This window comes from Muscardinus avellanarius, assembly GCF_963383645.1.
Source record: "Muscardinus avellanarius genome assembly, chromosome: 7".
NCBI classification, from domain to species: domain Eukaryota; kingdom Metazoa; phylum Chordata; class Mammalia; order Rodentia; family Gliridae; genus Muscardinus; species Muscardinus avellanarius.
This window is the reverse complement of record NC_137793.1, coordinates 41,491,225-41,511,752: the sequence shown is the minus strand read 5'-3', so window position 1 is coordinate 41,511,752 and position 20,528 is coordinate 41,491,225. Positions and strand designations below refer to the sequence as shown.

General features: G+C 40.0%; 1 protein-coding gene across 1 annotated transcript in view; it reads left to right on the top strand.

Moving 5' to 3' along the window:
• SNX24 (sorting nexin 24) overlaps positions 1-20,528 on the top strand; it is a gene marked incomplete at both ends in the record, with an annotated part of 180,998 nt that overhangs the window by 105,264 nt on the left and 55,206 nt on the right. The window contains one exon of the mRNA XM_080699038.1: positions 4,546-4,650. Coding sequence (XP_080555164.1) covers positions 4,546-4,650 — 105 coding nt within the window. The remainder of the gene's footprint in view (positions 1-4,545; positions 4,651-20,528) is intronic.

The following is a 20,528-nucleotide window of genomic DNA, read 5'->3' as shown; positions in this document are numbered from 1 at the left end:
TTTTAATTTTTGGTTTGAAACAGCATTTTACTAGGTCTCTGAGTCTTGCTACCTTGTTGAGGCTGTCCTTAAATCTATGATCTTCCTGTCTCAGCCTAGAAATATAGGTGTGTACCACCATGCTCAGCTGACCAAGAGCCTTTTTAAATTTTGTTTATGCTGGGTATGGTGGTGCACACTTGTAATACCAGTACTTGGGAGGCTGAAACAGGAGGATCACAGGTTCTCAACCAGTCTCAGCTATTTAGTGAGGCCCTCTGCAACTTAGTGACACCCTATTTCAAAATAAAGAATAAAAAATAGGACTGGGGCTGTAGCTTGGAGTTTAGAAGACAGATTTGTACTTAAACATTAAAAGCATCTAAGACATATTTAAAACTTAGTTATCCCTAAATTTTGTCTACTTAGAAGATACTTTTAAAAATGATCAAGTTTTATCTTCTGTATGTTTCACACTGTTGGAGTGCTGGACACACTTTAGGCATTAAGTATTTGGGAAATGGCATTTAGGTAGCATCGTGCATGCTCCATTGTGGAAGCCGATGTTCACCTTAAATTCGACCCCATGTCCTACTGCTCTGGTTTCTTTGTAGTTCCTCCTCTGTTAGCACCAACACCACAGCCACACTGGAACAAAGCAAGGCCCCTCTTATTCCTCTTTGTAATTGGGAGCTGTCTTTATATCTTGGGTGCAGGCTCTTATGAGCCCTTAAGCCTACCAGTGCCTTTCCTGTACACCCTGCCCATGCCCTATTTATTATAGCCAAGCAATTTACCATTTTTAACATTGGTGCTTGAAAGGAACTTTACCTTTATAGACCCCAGATCTCATGTGTGGGTAGGAAAACCTTGCCCGCACTGCAAACTGCCAAGCATATTTTATTTTTCATGCCTTCCCAGCTGTTTTCTGTCAGTTCCAGCCCACCCTCTTCTTCACAGAGTTTTCACTGAAAGATGGTGCTGGTTCATTTTTAAATTAACTGTCCTCATTTTTGTTATTGCCTACTTTGGGTTTGAATCAAATATTGCATTCTCTTCTACTTAATTTAATGAAGTACACATTTTAGAAGAACCAGAAAACTGCTGTATGGGATCAAACCAAGATCCCTCATCCCAGGCACTGTCTCTAAAGGGAATCCTGAGAGAATGGGGGTAACAGTATGGAAAGTAGACTGGATTTTCTTCCCAAATATCCCTGCTGATTTATGCTTTATTTTCTTCTTTATTCTTTTTATTCATGTGCTTGGTAGCAGTATTCCTCATCCTTTATGTGGAAAATGGTAGATTTTCTAACCAATATCAATACTGGCATGACCGTATGGAGTACGTTCTGTGTAGATTCTCACAGTATATGAAGGAAAAGGGAGTGCCACACAGGGTAAAGGGGATTGTGTTTGTGGCATCTTCGAATCTGATTCTTATCTGCGTGGATCAGAAAGGCCATTTGCCTGGACACAGCACAGCCAGGCCAGTTAATCATCGAGGAAGTGGCAGAGGAGTATTTATCTTGTAAGCAGCTGAGCGCTGCTGGAAACATATTGTCTCGGGTTTGTCTCTCATCTAAGGCAATCCATTACTCACCCAGCGGTGTCACAGACCCAGCAGCTGTGAGGATCAGCCTCCTCAGGACTGCTCCTGTAAATAAAAAGTAAAAATATTTTCAATGCTGCATCTTCAGAACTTCTTCATTTTTTAAGAACAGAGAGGAGGCAGATCATAGAATTGATTTTCTGAAGTATCAGACACCTGTGATTCAACAGTTTTGAAGGAAGAATCTTTCTGTTTGAATTGAAACTGAATAAGCTTATTACCACAGAATAACTGGGTATTTTGACCTTGTTCTTGTTGGGAAATACCCCAGATGATATTATAGATATGAGGTGTACATCTATTCCCGTATAGGCAGTCTCCCTGCTCCTTCTCCTGTATTATCAGCATCCCACTAAACACTGAATCTGTCTCATCAATAAGTGAACATGTTACAGTAGTTCTCATTTAACAGAATAAAGCCTGCCCCAGCCACATGCTCCACCGTATGCCTTCTCTTAGAACTTCTTGAGGGAGGAGCCTGCGTGCCCCTACCCATTCTCTCTGAACCCCACGATTGCCCATCATCATTTGGTGCAGTTTGGTTGTGTTCTCCTTCCTGAAACACCTTTCTGGAAGAACCTGCTTCTCACCTTCTCTGCACGCATCACCCTGCCCCTAGAGTTGGCCCTCATGTTAGTTTGCCATTGCAGTACAATAAGTTATCACAGCCACACATTTATATGCTTAAAATAACACAAACTTGAGCCGGGCATGGTGGCACACCCCTGTTATCCCAGTACTTGAGAGGCTGAGACAGGAGGATCATGGTTTGTGGCTAGCGTCAGCTACTTAGTGGGGCTCTCTGCAACTCAGTGAGACCTAGTTTCAAAATAAAGAATAAAAAATATGGCTGGGGGTATAGCTCAGAGGTAGAATGACCCTGGGTTCCACCCCAGTTCCCTCCCAAAATAAAGTAAACTTACCATCTCAGGGTCTCCATGGGTCAGGTTTTCCTTATTTCTCAGAGTCTCACCTGGCTAAAATCAGGTGTTGGTCAAGGCTGTGATGTCCTAAGAGGCTCAGGCCTTCTCGCTAGTTCATCTGGTAGACTTGAAGTTCCCTTTCCCTTTTTTATTGGCTGTGAGCAGAGGCAGCTTTCAGCTCCTATAGGCCACCCCCAGGTCCTAGCCATGTGGCCCTTTTGCAGCAGGGTGGCTTACTTCCTGAATTTATCCCCATTGTATTTTTATCCTTTTATTGACCTTATTTCTTACTTTGTTCTACATTTCTGCTTATGGAGGGTTGGGGTAAGGGGTCCACTGATACAAGAGATGGTACAGGAATCTCTTCTTGGTCCCTCCTTCTCTTATTCCAGACTCGAGCACAAAGCTGCTTGAGTTCTGCTGAGAAAACTGGTTTCCAAAACCTGTGCCCCCTTCCTCAGGGCCGCTGCTGGAGCTGCCTCAGCTTTGTTCTCTTTGCCAATGTACAACATGCTCCAGCTTCTCTCCTCCTTCCTTTAGTAGCTCTTCCTTCCTCCTCCTTTTCTGTCTTACCTCATCATTGTTTCCTGTCCTGTTCTCTCTTGTATTTTTGTTTTTATTTTTAACTGTCTATCAAGATTAAATCCAGTTATATAAAAATGTACAAATATTAGTTATCTTTTTTTCTAAGTGTATGGTGGGTATTATTTTCTTTCCTCAATAATCAAGCCTGGAGTGGGTAGCTCCATGAGGCTCCAGCATCCTCATCCTTTCTGATGAGGTCATTTGGAACACCTGCTTTCCATCCTCAGCATTTCCTCATGGAAGCAAATGGTTGCAGCGGCTCTGGTCATTATGGTCACATTTTAGGCAGGAAGTAGGTGAAAGGGGGTGAGGAATTAAGACAGAAAACACAAGCCATTGAGTCGGCCTCACTGAATCAGTGGCCAAGCATAGTGGCACATGCCTGTTATAATAACACTTGGGAGGCTGAAACAGGAGGATTGCAGGTTTGTGGCCAGCCTCAGCAGTATAATGAGACTCTCCTACTTTAAACATAGAAAATAAAAATGGTGGGGGATGTATCTTGGCAGTAGAATGCACCTAGGTTCAATTCCAAGTACCACACACACACACACACACACACACACACACACAGTTTTTTTTAATGGAAAGCTTATTATTATTATAAAGCCTTACTATTAGTAGTTAATAATGTTCTTTCATAAATGAATACATTACTGTATATTTATATGTAAATATATTACATATATATGAATATACCTAATTAATAATTCACTTTATTACACACACATACACATATATCTAAAACTGTTGCTCAGAACCACCATTCAGTTTTTATGAGCAGAATTTGACACTAATTAGGAATTTTTAAAAACTAGCTTCTATTATATCATAGAATTTTCAGGTATCTTTCCAAATGATATGATCTAGTTTATGTGGTATTTCTAGGGACAATGCTTATATACAATTACATTTGGTTTTGCTTTCTTATGTGAAAACTATGTAGAAAGACTTTTTATCAGGAAAGTACCTTAAAATTTTTTTATATCAGTTTTATAAGATTTTTGAAACTGAAGGTTTTAAATTTTCTTTTTACCTTACTTAATGCACTATTAATTTTTCAGCAAAAATTAATTTAATCTGAAATAACAGTAGTTAGCTACTACCAAAACATCAAACTCTTGTCCTGAAACTCGAATATTTGAAATGCCTAAATGAGCCGGAGGCCGAGACAGGATCGTGCAGGTTTGAAGTCTGTTTCCAAATAAAAAGTATAAAGTAGGCCTGGGAGTGTAGCCTGGAGGTAGAAGGGCTTCCAGGAACCCCAGTACCACACACACACACACACACAAAAGAAATGTCTACATGAGAAAATCTTGATGAAATTTCAGTAAAATTATATTTTTCTATTTTTTTTATTGGAGATAGCAGTTATTTACTTTCTTTTATTTGCTCCTCCAAATAATGTCATTATATTTAACAAACATTTCTTTTTTATTTTTTATAGCTTAAGAAGTGTATAAAAACTCCAGAAATTCCTTCTAAACACGTCAGGAACTGGGTCCCAAAAGTACTGGAGCAACGGCGGCAGGGTTTGGAAACATATTTACAGGTAAGGTAACATTTAGGTCATCCTCAGTGAATAGAACGTAGCTTAAATATTCACATGTCTTATTATTTTTTCTCAAGATACGTAAATGTGATAGAAAAATACATTGAGAAGCCAAAGATTCTCAGTTAAAATAAAGAAAGTTTAAAAATTATAGATATGTTGGTTGGTCTATGTAGCTTTTGTTGCGGGGGTGAAATGCGTGGTGTGTGTGTGTGGAGAGGTAATTCCCCCCCCCACCACCACACAAACAAACAGAAAAACCGTGGATTCTTGTCCTAAGCTAAGAATAAGTATTCATCGCCTGGACCGTTGCTGAAGATTTAAAGGAGTTTATTAGAAAGATAGAAATACAGAAAATAGAAATACAGCCCCATGCCGAGATGGCATGAGGGGATGACTCGAATGAGTACACCCAAGGAATTACACGTGGCCTCAGCCTTTTTTATACCCATGACCTCCATCTTGTTTGCGTGACTCTGACATAGTGAACGTCCCTGTAAGGTGCCTCCCCTTAACCCTGTAAGGTACCTCCCCTAGCAAGGTGTGGTGAGGTGTCTCCTTTCATGGAGGGCAAGGTCAAACCCTGCTGCATCCTCCCTAGATCATCATGTAGATCTGTCTTTAGAAAGAGGAAGCCCTAGCTCTCCTCTGTTGACTTGTTAATTACTTTGAGCTGGGTTGATTTACACTGGAATAGCTGTCTGTTTTAGGCAGAAACCAAGTCCTTTCTTTACCCATGTCTGCTGCCATTCTTACACAACTATTTTGAAATATACCAATTATTTTCTTTTGAAATATATTAATAATCAGAGCTTTCCCAAATCTTCCTAGGTCATTCCCAATACTGGCACAGCTTTTGGCCAGGTTCTATTTAAAATTGGCTCATGCACTAAAGAAGTGAAATTTGAATAAAAAAGGAAGAACTGATGTAAAAAGTGTCCATTTTTACATTCAGCTCTACAGAGTACTTGGTTTTTGGTTTTTGGTTTTTCTCCAGGGTTTGTGGCTTCCTCCTAGCAATCCCAACCTTTATCTGTTGGGTGTTTAAGCCTGATTGGGTAGTAAGCAAAGCAAATGGCTGGTGGGCCTGGCTGCCACACCTGTGGACTCCCACTGAGGACTCATGTTTAAAAGTTGCCTATGATGAAGTGTTAGCTTGTTTGAAACTTAGAATATATGTTATGAGGAATGTGTCTGGAGGTTTTTCTGCAGCTGAGAGAAGCAGAATTACTTAAGTGAGATGAGACAAAGGCACTCTCTCCACCAAGTGACAGAAAAAGCAAAAGGGGAAAAGTGAAACACTCTCAGCTTCTCTGAATTTTTTAAAACAAAAAGCCTAAGAGAGCCCAGGTGACTGTTCAGTGAAGTCCTCACCAAGTGCACAGGGCAGAGGCGGGGATGGTCTGCCCCGTAGTCGCAGGTGCACCCCACCTGAGCCTGCGTGGGAAGTGGGGCATGAGGGGGACAGCACAGCGATGGGCTCACACCTTTCAAAGAAGAGCTGGACTTCACCTAGGAGTTATGAGTCCATGGCTGATCCTTCTAAGGATGTGGTAGAGAAAGCCGCAGCCACAACTTTGTTTTTCTTTGAATGTCTCAGGGAGGGCGCCACTGTGCTTTTCCTCTACCCGGCTTCTGTGGATGGTTGTGCCTGAATCCTGGTAAGTAGATGTGGAGGAGAGGCTGTCTCCACAGGCTTGGGAGACTTCAGAAGGGTCTCAGTAGTGACAGCTAGAAGGCTGTTCCTGGCCTCCTGCAGTTGCCTGGTCCTTTCTTTATTCAAGGAGGAACTCTGAGGCGCTGGAGGCTGCTGAGGTTATCTAAGGAGGGCTTTATCAACTGTTTTCTTCTTGTCTGCTTTTGGGCTTGAAGAAAGATTCTTCACTGTCTCTCCCTGGGGGTAAAAGCTTGAAGGAAACTGGAATCACCAGTGACAGGAATACAAGAATGTGTGTGGCCATGTCCTTGAGACTCTACATGGAGCCATGAGACTTCCATAGCTTCAGGCAGCACTTCAGAGCAAAAAACACCCCCCCCCCAAGAGACTTCAGATACTGTATGCAAAGGGTAAAAATGCATGTCCTCTATAATTAAATAGAATAGGTAAACAACACGTTTGCATTTGCAAGCCAGATTTTCCACAGATATTGTATATCTTTAAGCTTTAGTTCTGAAGCAAGCTTTATTCTTTTTCCCTATTGTATTTGACACATGACTTCTATTACTCCTTAGTGTAAACATTTTAAGTTGTTTGTACTTTGGATATAAATATGTGGATAAAGTCATCTGGCACAAAGGAGTTTATAGTGACACTTAAATTGAGCTTAGAATTTTCTATTCTCAGAAATAGGGCTTGAAAGAGGTGGTTGAAGGGCTGAGAGGACTTGCTTCCTGAGGTGCATTTAATGTAAAATTTGTTGTCACTTAATTCCCTGTGGAGGTCAAGGGTGCTCTTCTCCCTTTCCCACCTCATGCTATCTGTAGGTTGGCTTTAAACACATGGACATCCTGTCTCAGCCTCCCGAGTACTGGGATTACAAGTATGAGCCATCACACTCAGATTAATAATCTTTTGGTTTTTTTGTGTGGTACTGGGGATTGAACTCAGAGGCATTCTACCTTTAAGCTACACCCCCAGCCCAGTTTTTTATTTTGTATTTGGAAACAGGGTCTCACTAGGTTAATGAGTCTCACTACTTGCTGAGGCTGTCCTCAAACCTGCGATCTTCCTGTGGCAGCTTCCCAAGTACTGAGATTACAAGTGTGTGCCTGCCTGGCTTCAGATTAGTATTGATAAGAGAAAGTATTATTGTTTCTTCTGACTGCCTATATAGCTCCAGTGTTTAAGTAAGAGACTAGTGAAATGGGGTTTCTTGAGAAGAAACATGTTGTTTCCTTAAGATGAAATGGGGTTTCTTAAGAAACACAGTTTTTCTTACTGGATTCTTGTTTGCGGTGAGCGAAGAATGACACCGCAGATGGCAGGAAGGGGAGCAAGAAGTTTATTGGAAACACCAGGGAATAGGGAAAAGTGGCAGAACACCCCTAAGGGCTGTCAGGACTCTGGTGCCCAGCAGCTGCCTTCAGGACAATACTTGAGGGTAGCCCAAGCCAAATGCCTTCAGTTGCAAGCTGCTTTCTCCCAAAGTCCATGTGATCTGCCAGAAAAGAAGTGCAGGTCACCCCTAGGGTCCCTGGTCAGCCTTGATGTCCAGCGGAGACCTTCAGGTCACTACCGAGTGTAGTCCGGGCCAAGTGCCTTCAATTGCACCCCACCTTCTCTCAAAGCCAACACGACCTGCGAGAGAGAGAAAAGCTCCCCAACGGGGAGGGGTTCCCAGAGTGGGTAACCATCCTGGTGACTGGTCTAGGGGTTTATATATCGCTGTAAGTCCTCTGTTACTTGGAGTCTGGGAGGCAGTTCTTAAAATTTGCATAGGGTATTTGCATGTCCTTTGAGGGGTCTCCTTTCAGTAGAGGTGTCAGGCTTGCTCCAGGGATGTCTCCTGGGTTTGTTGATTAGTAAACAGATGGTTTTGTGAAGCTTTGGTCATTCTTATTTCTGAATCTTGGAAGGGCTGGTCTCTTTTTAGGAGCCTTGGAAGTTAATTAATATTTGTTGCCCCTCAGGAAATTAAGCTTTTCTACCGAGGCCTCTTCCCTACCCGCCTACTTCTTTTCTACCTCCTCACTAGTTTAAAAGCAAGAAACATCAAATAACCCATTTTAAGATTAATTCTGTCCTCTTTCAAACTTTAAACAAAAGAAGCACAATCTATGTTACCTGAGTCTGTCACTCTAAGCCCCAGGGAATAAGTGCCACCAGCCTTTCTCTGCAGGCACCATTCTGTCACTAATTTATTTAGGCATGAGCTGCATGGCCATGACCCTGATCTGGTACAAGAACCAGAGAAAGTACTAAGCCCTCCGAGCCGTGGCCTCATAGGCCTACAAAGAACATAGACGTCATATCGACGTCTTGCCTCCCAGCTTGCTTCCTTCCCATTGGGCATGTTCACAATTACCACTCTGGTGCACATAAAGTAGGCAGATCAGTCATGTGAGGGTCAAAGAAAACAGCTCTTCCCCTTACCAAGAAGGTGACTAAGACATTCTGTGCCCCGGGTGAGTGCAAGCCCACAGATCTCCTAAGGCAGCCCACACTGCCCTTTCATGTTAGAGATGAAGAAACTCAGTTTTGTGCACTAAGAAACTTGGTTTACCAACTGGGGATGATGATGCATGCCTGTATTCCCAGTACTTGGAAGGCTAAGACAGAAAAATTGTGGGTTCAAGGACAGCCTAAGCAACATAGTGAGAATCTCAGCAACCTAGTGAGACCCTGTTTAAAAAAAAATATGTATATGTATATGTGTATGTATTATGTATTATGTATACATATATACATAGCTAGGGGTGTAGTTTGGAGGTAGAATGCCCCTGGGTTCAGTCCACAGTACTTCCTGCAAAACATGCGCACAAAGAAATTTGATTTACTTAGTGTGGTATGTTAAAGGGCTGGGACTGGAATTTCAGTTTCCTAATGCCCAGTTTAAGCTCTTTTCAGTGTATGCTGTTGATTTTCTAAGACAGGAAAATATTTTCGGCCTTGTCTTATAGCTTTACTTAAGGACATAATATCAGGTAAAAGACCTCATAACCATATACTGTTTTATTTTAATTGACTAATATCCCCAGTTCCCTTGATAGATGATTTTTTTTTTTTTACAGTACTAGGGATAGAGCCCAAAGGGCATTCTACCTTCAAGCCATACCCCCAGCCCTATTTTTTAATTCTTTATTTTGAAACAAGGTCTTATTAAGTTGCAGAAGGCCTCACTAGCTGAGGCTGTCCACACACTGTGATCCCCCTGTCTCAGCCTCCCAAGAACTGGGATTGCAAAGCGTGTGCTACCATGCCTGGCTTGATAGATGATTTTTTAAATCTCTAATTGAATATTTGAGATCCTATGAAAAGCCAAATATGCTTATATTTTCTATGTTAAGTTATCTGACAAAGAAGGTTTTTACTTTGTTTGTTGTGATTTGTGAAAGGATCTCGCTATGTTATCCAGGCTGACCTTGAACTTGTAGGCCCAGGCAATCATGCTTAGGCTTCCCAAGTAGTTAGTATTATAGCACCTGCCACTGGACCCAGTATAGAGAGGAACATGTCTGGATCCTCTGAGTATTATATTTAAGTAAGAGACTAATTTAAAAGCAAGAAAGATCAAATAACTTATTTTCAAGATTAATTCTGTCCTCTTTGAGATTTTAAACAGAAGAAGCACAACCTATGTTACCTGTGTAGTTTTTTTTTCTTTCTTTTTTTTTTTTTTGGCGGGTCTGGGGATGGAACCCAGGGGCATTTGACCTCCGAGCTACACCTTCTGCCCTATTTTTTCTTTATTTTGAAACCGGGTCTCACTGAGTTGCAGAAGACCTCACTAAGTAGCTGAGGCTGTCCGCGAACCGCGATCCTCCAGGTCTCAGCCTCCCAAATGCTGGGATTACAAGCATGCGCCACCATGCCCGGCTACCTATGTAGTTTTTATATTCTATTTCATTTCTCTGCTGGTCACCTGAAGTTTGAAAATAAGAGAAAGAAAACTCACACCATTTATTTGAATATTTTTCAGTTTAATGATAAACACCGCATATTAGTCTTCAAGGTATAATTTATTTATTTTTATTTTATTTTATTGGTACACTATAGTCTCACGTCGTAATGTGGATTATATTGAAAATGGCATACATGCACACAGTACTTGGTGCCCTCCCCCAACCCCACTTCTCCCCCAACACTGAGTGTCCAGGTTGACCATGCTACATTCACACTTATACACATATTCTAATATAGCTCCTCCATTAATCAACCTCATCCTTCTTCCTCCCCTACCCTTCCTTTCTGGCTTTGCTGAGATGTCCCCTCCATCCCCTGGAGTCCCTCTGATATCACTAATACTCCCTAGCTTGAGCATATTAGAGAAAACATATGTCCCTTTTCTTTCTTGACTGGTCTCACTTAACATAATGTTCTCCAGGTCTTTCCAGCTTCTTGAAAATGACATGAATCTGTTCTTTTTTATTGCTGGGTAGAATTCAATTGTGTGCATTTCCCATAATTTTGCAATTCATTCATCTGTTGATGGAGACCTAGGTTGGTTCCATATTTTGGCTATTACAAATTGTGCTATGAACATGGATATGCATATGTTACGGTAATTCTCTTATTTCAACCCCTTTGGAAAGATACCCAGGAGTGGTATAGTTGGATTATATCGTAGATTCATTCTCAGTTTTCTAAGGAATCTCCACACTGATCTCCATAGCCGCTGAACTAGTTTGCACTCCCACCAACAGTGTAAAAGAGTTTCTGTTTCCTCATATCCTCGCCAGCATTTGTTATTTGATTTCTTTATGCTTGCCACTCTGCAAGGTATAATTTATAAATAAATATCTCCTCCCTTTCAATGTCATTTAATTTAAATAATTTTAGTTTTTAAAAAATTATTTTGGCAGAGAATTGGGATTTAGAAACTTTTTCTAGTGTATGCTTTTGATTATAGATTTACTAGAATATTTTACATTGTATTTCAAAAAGCCACATTTCCCTCGTCATGCATAAGTGGATATTGTACCAGCTACTCAGAAAGCTGAAAGTGAAGGATCACTTAATCTGGAAGCTGAGGGCCAGCTTGGAAAATGTAGCAAAATGCCACCTTTTTCTTAAATAGAAATTTCTCTTCATTTCACACTTTCATCGGGAAAAAGCAAGCATATCCAAATAAAGTGGTAACACAGTTGCCACAGTACAAATAAAAGCTTTGCAGCATGAGATAGGTGAATGACTGAATGAGCGTATGTGTCCCCCAGTCGCATCGAGACACGCGGAGAATCCATAGCAGATATTATGAATGCCTTTATTCGTGGGAGATCGGCCTCCAGCCCCCGCGTGGCCGCGGGGGCTGGTGGCGGGGGAGAGCGTGCGTCCCTCCCTCTCGGGCTCCTCTCTGAACTCTGCACTCTCTTCTTCTGGACCCGGGAGGCCTGGTTCCCTCCCAGAATCACAGAGCTCCACCTCCTAGCTTCCGGCCCTGCCCCCTGCGGACTCAAACCTTACAATAGGTTCTAATCAGTGAAATTTAACTTCAAAATTTTCTGCAAGCTTAGAAAATGGCTATTTTCACATATTCTAACTCTACATGTATGTGTAGACGTGTGTGCATACACATATATATGCAAGGTAGCTAGTACAAGTCAGTATTAAATGATACTACAAATATTACATTATTAAAAACAATAATGTATGCTTTATAAGTGAGTATTTTTACATATATTTTTAAACCATCACCACTTTCCTACTTAAATTTTAAATAATTTGGTTAGAAAAACTCTAAAACTAGTATTAAATATCTAAGCATATATAGTGTCTTAAAATCAAAACTATAATTAGCCAAGGAGAAGTTACAATTTATAGTAGATATCTAAGTTACTTGAAATATGGCAGTCTACATGATGAACAATGAAGCTTATTTTTATTTTCTAGAATCACTTTCCATATAGTGAATAGGAAATCTAGCAGCTCTTGTCATTTTTTCCTGTCTCTTACAAGAAAAAAAAAAAAAAACTCTCTGAGGTTTAACAAATGAGGATTGATCCACTGTAAAAATAGAATTAAGCAAATCAAGATCTTTCTACATGAATGAAAAAAAAAACGAATTGGTTTTCATCCCAACAAAAACAAAAATTTGTGCCAAATAAGGATTTTATTAAGTAACAAATATATTTTTCAAATGCTTATATACAGATGTGCCTGATTTTTGATGGTTTCATAGCCTGGTAAACCCATCATATGTTGAAAATATCATGTCATCAAATACACCTAATCTACCAGGCATCACACCTTAGCAAAACATCGCACTGGTTGTAAGTACTCATGATCACATGGCTGGCTGGGAGCTGCTGCTGCTGGCCAGTGTCACGTCACATCACATCAGGACATGTCACTCCAGAGCACTATACCAAATATCACTGACCTGGGGAAGAAAGCAAAATTTGAGGTACAGTTTCTACAGAATACATATTACTTTTGCCCCATGATGAAGTTGAAAATAATAAGTTGAACCATTGTAATCAAGGTACATTTGAACCAGAACTACTTCTACTTTTGGAATGTTTTAACCTGATGATAAAACCAAGTTAATATTTTAATTTTTTAAATTTTTTATTGGTGCATTATATTCCTGCATCATAATGGGGTAAAAAAACTTGTGTGAAAATACATGTACATATTGCCCATTTAGCCCTTACCCAATTCCCACCCGATTCCCTCCCTATCTCTCCTTCCCATGCTTGGCTTAGTGGTTGACTTTGATATGTTTAAGTACATTGTGTGTTTTAGAGAATTATCTTCTTCTCCCTTCCTATCCCCTCATTTAGGTTGTCCTGTTTGCTCCTCCATAGGATTTCCTTTATTATCTAGAGTTGCTCTTATGACCCACTTCTCCTTAGCTTTCACATATTATGGAAAGCATCCAATTTCTTATTTTTTTGTGACTCACTAATCTACTTAGCATAATGTCCTCCAGTTCCATCCATTTCCCTGAAAATGATATAATTGTGTTTTTTTTATGGCTGAGTAAAATTCCATTGTGTACATATCCCAGTTTTGTAATCCATTCATCTGTTGATGGACATCTTGACTGGTTCCATAGTTTGGCAATGGTGAATTGTGCAGCTATGAACATAAATACACATACATTAGTTTGGTAGTTTAGTTTCCTTTCTTTTGGGTAGATACCCAGAAGTGGTATGCTGGGTCAAATGGTAGATTTGTTCCCATTCTTCTGAGGATTCTTCATACGCTTTTCCAAAGTGGTTGCACTAATTAGCAATCCCACCAACATTGTCTTAGAGTTTCCACTTCTCCACATCCTCACCAGCATTTGTTGTTGTTTGTGTTTTGAATGATTGCCATTCTAGTTGGAGTTAGATGAAATCTCAGGGTAGTTTTTATTTGCATCTCTCTGATTGCCAATGATGTTGAGCATTTTTTCATGCATTTATTGACCATTTGAATTTCTTCTTTCATGAAGTGCCTGTTTAGTTCACTTGCCCATATTTTTATTGGATTATTTGTTTTTTAATGTTAAGTTTCTTGAGTTCTCTGTATATTCTAGATATTAGTCCCTTATCAGAGGTAATAGGTGGCAAAAAATCTTCTGCCATTCTGTTGGCTTTCGATTGAGGTTCTTGACAGTTTCCTTTGCTGAACAGAAGCTCTTCAGTCTCATGCAATATCATGTATTGATTTGCCTTTTAGTTTGTTGTGCCTTTGGAGTCTTGTTGAGAAAGTGTTTCTCAACAAGACTATGTGTTACAGTGTTGGACCTATGCCCTCTTCAAGGAGCCTCAAGGTTTCTAGTTTAATTTCCAAGTCTTTGATCCATCTTGAATTGACTCTTGTACAGGGTGAGAAAGTGGGATTAATTTCCAGTTTTCTGCATATGCTTAACCATTTTTGCCAACACTATTTGTTGAAGAGTCTATCTTTTTTCCAGTGTATGTTTTTGGCCCCTTGTTCCAGCCCTTTGCCTTAAGTTTGTTCCTACCTTTACTTGTAAGGTGTGTTTCTTGTAAGCAACAGATGGATGGATTCTGGTTTTTAATCCATTTTGCCATTTTATGTCTTTTTATTGAGGAATTGCGGCCATTTACATTCAGCGTGATAATTGAGAGATAATTTTTCATTCCTCACAGTGCAGATTTTATTTCTGTTTGAAATACTGTTTATTCTTCTTTACTTAGTTGTCTGGTGGGTGGAAAATCTTGTTTCTCTGGTTCTGGCATCTATTACCTATTTCTTCTTTATAGTTAATCTCTGAGTATTTTCTCTAGCGCTGGTTTTAAAGACATAAATTCCTTCAGTTTCTGTTTATCATGGAAGCTTCTTATTTCCCCATCTAATTTGGTACATAGTTTTTCTGGGTAGGACATTTTTGGCTGGAAGTTGTTTTCTTTCAGAGTTTGGAATATGTTACTCCAAGCCCTTCTGGCTCTCATGACTTGGTTTGGGAAGTCTAGAGTGATTTCTTATTGGTTTGCCTCTGAATGTCACTTGGCCTTTTGTTTTTGTTGCCTTTAAGATTCTCTCCTTGGCTTCTACAATGGTCATTTTGACAATTATGTGGCATGGGGAACATTTTCTCTGATATTGTCTAAAGGGAATTCTTTAAGTTTCCTGGACCTGTGTATCAATCTCTTGTTCTGTTTGGAAATTTTCTGCTATTATTTCTTTGAAGAGATTATTGATCCCTTTGGTTTCACCTTCTTTTCCCTCTTCTATTCCAATTATTCTTAGGTTAGCTCTCTTAAAATGGGCCCATATTTCTTCAATGTCAAATTCCTGCTCTTGGATCTTGTTTCTAAGTTATAAACTATGTGTTCATTTTTGGAGTGATCATCTTCTAGGAGTGAGATTCTATTCTCCATGTGGTCTGACCGATTGTTTATTGTTTGAATTGATGCCTTTATTTCAATGATTGCATCCTTTATTTCTTTTAGACTTTCTCTAAATTCTTTTAGAAGGTCCTGTATTATTTCTATAGTTATATTCCTGATTTTATCTTCTGGAGATCTCTGAATTTCTGTGTTATCAGATTCTGATTTTGTGGGGTTGTAAGAGCTTATTGCTTTATTGTTTTTCCTCTTTCTCATGATTTCAGAAGTTTGTGCCTTCTCTGGGTTCTTCTCTGGGTCACCACGACTTCACTTATGGTGCTCTGGATCTCTGGAGTTTGTGATAATCTCAGCCCCCAGTACTCCTTTACTGGATTGTATCACAAAGTCTCAGACCCAGGGAGTTAATCGAGGCTGCGTGAGACCATGGGGGTGCCAGGCTGGATGTTTTCCCACTGGGAGCTGGGACTAGGGTGTGGTATTTCTGCTACTGCTACTCCTTCACTGGGTTGGACTGCAAAATCTCGGGCCCAGGGAGATCATCAAAGCTTTGCAAGTTCCTGGGGGTGCACTACTGGGATTTTTCCTTTAGGGGGTCTCAATTTCACTTATGGTTGTTGTGCATGCTGATCTAGAGCTGTCGTATGCATGATGAATTTGCCGCTGCTGCTAGCAATATGGCGCCGCTCCCATGCCCTCATCCATAGAGCTGTCCTATTTCTTTTCTGGTTTTGAGCTCCATTCTGAATCCCTGGAGGGCATGATGAGCTTGGCCACTGTATGTTTTAGAGATTCTTTGTGCTGAAAGAACTGATGAATTACAACCGAATGATCCGCAACTGCTCAGTTCAGCTCTTTGTTTACCTTTCCTCTCTAGAGCCTAGTGCTGTGAGGCAAGATGGCGCCGGCACGGCGTCCACCTCTGCAATGCGGGCTGGTTTCTTTTCTGGTCTCTGGTTGTTCTTTTAGTCTTCTTTTTCTCTGTTGCTTATATTTACAGTTTTTATTTCTCTGCTGATAGTGTTTTCTGGCTATGTAAAGTGCTGATTTTGTAGCAATAAAAATCGAGTGTTAGCAGGACTCATAAACGCTGCTTTTCTTGGTCACCATCTTCCCTGAAGTACCAAGTTAATATTTTATATTAACTTACCAATGAATGTCATATACGTGCACACAGTTCTGCTTAATAATAGATATTCACCAAGCCCTTGTGGTGTTTGAGCCAGAAGGATGGATCTGACTCAGGGAAACCTTGAATCCAAGCCCACACTAAATAACTAAGTCATTTAATCCATGTCTCTTTACTTTTCATGGTGCAGGCCTCACCTGGGTCCCCCTAGTGGTATCAAAGAGCTATACCAATCCCAACCTCACCTACTCTTTTTTTAATAATCTTTTTAATGATTTACATCTTTTATATAAATTTTTACACCTTTTTGTCATCACCATAAAATTAAAGATACAGTCTTACTTAAAAATTTTATAGCTTGTCACAGTATACCAGAACTTTTAAATTACAAATGCTGATTGAAACACTTCTATCCTTGATGTTTCTTCTGCACTTTGAAAATGTTGCCTCTTAAGGAAACTAGTTAAAATGCATATGTTTTTTGTTGAAATTCTATTAAAATGCAATGTCAAGCAAAACTGTGATCTTTCTTTCTAGGATTATTAGTTCCTTTTATTTCTATTGCCTTTTTATTTTTTTTAGTTTTTTTATTGGTGCATTGTAATCATATATCACATTGGAATACAAGACTTGAGAGGATATACAAGCACAAATCATCCAATTATCACCTACTCTTTTTTTAAAGGGGTTCTTTTTTTTGTCTTTTTGGGACTGGGGATTGAACCCAGAGCACCACACCTGCAAAGCAGGTGCTTTGCCACTGAGCTACATCCCAGCCCCAATCTCACCTACTCTTACAGCTTACACCAGAGCCTATAGAAGAGTCTCATTTCTTCCTGTAGACAGAAAGAGGAAGCATTTTTCCCTAGAAGCTTTCCATATCTTTGTATACATGCCCACCTCTGATCTCATTGTGGCCAGTCAAAACCTACTTCTGAAATTAGGGGTGTTGATGGGGTAATTTCCCTGAGGAACAACCAGGGTGTTCTTGATAAAGGAAAGGAGTCTTCTGAGTATGACTCGGGATGCAGAGAGCAGATGCCCACTACAGAAAGCATGATGCTTAGAAGCTCTGTAAATTTCCCTGGGTCATGAAGAAATAGGCACATTCTTGAGACTGGAACCCAAGGCACTTTCCTAGGTAAAATTTCTAGAGAATTAAGTTACAGATACTATGAATATTGAGTGTTAAAAGACATTCCTTTCTTTCATTCTTGTTTTCAAATATAAAATAATAATTTTCCATTAGCCTATATAATTTACTTTTACATAAACTTTTTTTTTTTTTTTTTTTTGGCGGGTCTGGGGATGGAACCCAGGAGCATTTGACCTCCGAGCTACACCCCCTGCCCTATTTTTTATTCTTTATTTGAAACAGGGTCTCACTAAGTTGCGAAGGGCCTCACTAAGTAGCTGAGGCTGTCCACAAACCATGATCCTTTGGTCTCAGCCTTCCAAATTCTGGGATTATAAGGGTGCACCATCACATCCAGCCTTAAATTAACTTTTTTTTTAAACCAGTGAAGTTTGGAGCTTGACTATTAATGCATTTAGTATCTTATGCTATTTACTAGTTCTGAGAAGAAGAAAAATCTTAAGTAAATTAATTGTTGTTTCCCAAACTAATCTGACCATTTAAATATAGGTTATATGATAATTTTGCCTCTTGATATAACTTCCCATCTTTCCTGAGGCTCCACTGAAATAAAACTGTAGAAACTTAAGAAAAAATAAACTCCAACAGTTAAGTAGCTAGTGGACAAAAAGAAAAAAGGAAATCATCAAAGGAAGAAAATTTTAACAGCTTTCTGGAAGAAATGAGAGGAGCACATGAGAGGATTTACAACGGAGCAGCAGCCCAGAGCCGGCCCTGGGAGCGAGGTGGAGGTGGGAGGCAGCCTGCTCACACAGTGCTCAATAGCTTTGTGTCCATTCAAGGTGTATGCGAGGAACAGGTGCCCAGGCCACTTATTCTGTACAAACTAAAAAACAAAGCAACCCCAAAACACAAAACTCCAAAATTTTCTTAAAAAAAAAAAAACAACAGTGCAGCAGCAACATCAAAGCATAATGGCAAAGAGCTAAGCCCTCTAGATGTGGATATCAGGGCCATAGTACAATGCTGTATTAAAAGGAATCGTCTGAAAACATATAAAAGTTCCTAGAATCAAATGTGTTATTAACTCAAAAACATTCAGTTGATAGAGCCCTTCCCACCCACTTACCCCAGGAAAAAGCCTGCCTGACTGTGTGCTCCACCCATGATGTCTTCCCACTCAGGAAACAGGCCTATGTGAGCATCTTCCTGGCATACCCATAGAGGAAGCCTACCTCAGCCTTCTCTCTGAGTATGATCTAATAACCAGGTACATGGAGAATAAGGAAACAAATATTGAGTCTTTAGGAAAGAAATTAGTCAGGACATGAATCAAATCTTAAAAATTGACTTCCTAGCCGGGCGTGGTGGTGCACACTTGTAATCCCAGCATTCAGGAGGCTGAGACCTGGAGGACCGCGGTTCGCGGACAGCCTCAGCTACTTAGTGAGGCCCTCTGCAACTCAGTGAGACCCGGTTTCAAAAAAATAAAGAATAAAAAAATAAGGCAGGGGGTGTAGCTCAGAGGTCAAATGCCCCTGAGTTCCATCCCCAGACCCGCAAAAAAAAAAAAAAAATTTGACTTCCTAAATTCAGAGCTTCACAAAGGTGTACATGCTGTAGGATGCTGTGTTAAAAGGAATTGTGTGAAAACATAAAAGTTCTTAGAATTAAATGTGCTATTCACTCAAAAACATTCAATAGAAGTTCTCTCTAGTTGGGGAACTGTTCTGTAAAGTAAATATACAAAAACTTTCAAATAGAAGGCAAAAGATGTGAAGCACCAATCCAGGTGCAATGTCCTACTTATTTCTATAGTCCTATGAGGAAAGGAGAGACCAAAATATACAAGTAAGAAATGGAAGCTGAGGAGCCGGAGGTGTAGCTCAGCAGAAGAGCATGTGCTTAGCATGTGCTTGCCCCTGACTTCAGTCTCCAATCCTTCAAAGAAGAAGAAGCAGAGAAGAAAGAAGAGGTTGGAAGAAGAAAAGAGGAGGAAGAGAGAGAGAATAATTAAAGGGAAAATGGTTGGCAGTTTCCTGTTTCCCCCATCTGGAGAATCTAAGCCTTCACATAGAAAAAGTGCTCCAAGGGCAGAGAACAAAGAATGCCATAAGCTTTGTAATAACTAGAGCTACCGAGTGAATTTAGTACATTAGAAATGAAATTTAGCCAGGCGTGGTGGCGCATGCTTGTAATCCCAGCATTTGGGTGGCTGAGACCAGAGGATCGTGGTTTGCGGACAGCCTCAGCTACTTAGTGAGGCCCTTTGCAACTCAGTGAGACCCGGTTTCAAAATAAAGAATAAGAAATAGGGCAGGGGGTGTAGCTTGGAGGTCAAATGCCCCTGGGTTCCATCCCCAGACCCGCAAAAAAAAAGAAAAAAAAGAAAAAAAAAGAAATAAAATTTATTATATTCCTGGAAAAAAATTCATTCAGTTTGGCTTCATTTTTTTCCTTTCATTTGTTTCCTTTTGGGCTGGTTTAATGGAAACTCCCTCCATTCTTCAGGAATAGCATTAAATTACAAACTGGCATGCTTTTAAACAAGGGTTTTTCATGAAAATTTGCACATTATTCATCCTATTCACTGCAGTAATGTAAAACTTGTCTTGAAACAGGGTCTCACTAAGTTGCTGAGAGCCTCACTAAGCAGCTGAGGCTGGCTTCGAACCTGCATGATCCTCCTGTCTCCGCCTCCCAAGCGCTGGGATTACAAGCGTGCGCCACCACGCCCGGCTAAAACTTGTCTTTCTGAGAATGATAGCCACATCTTACATCACTTACTTGAGGATGGCAGTTTTTGTTTATATTTTCATCTTTTTCATAAAGAGGGAGCAAGAATTAAAAATATAGTGAATACTGTAAGCTAAATAGAAATTGGTCATGAAAATTGGGACTAAGGATAATCTAAGATAATAATGTAAATCTTTCTTTTTAAAGTTATTTTGAAGAGAACAATTCTAGAGCATGATTAGTGTCTTTCAGAGGACCCTACCACCTCACTAACCAGCCCTTCATTCATTCCTTAGATTATACAGTACATTATGCTCATTAAGTCAATAATTCCCAATAGTTCAGAGTAGTGTACTTTAAAAATTCCAGTAGTACATTAAACATTTACTAAAATTGACTATGTGTATTTGAAAATGTGTATTCTCTGAATCTTGAGTGCAGTGAACTATGTGTAAT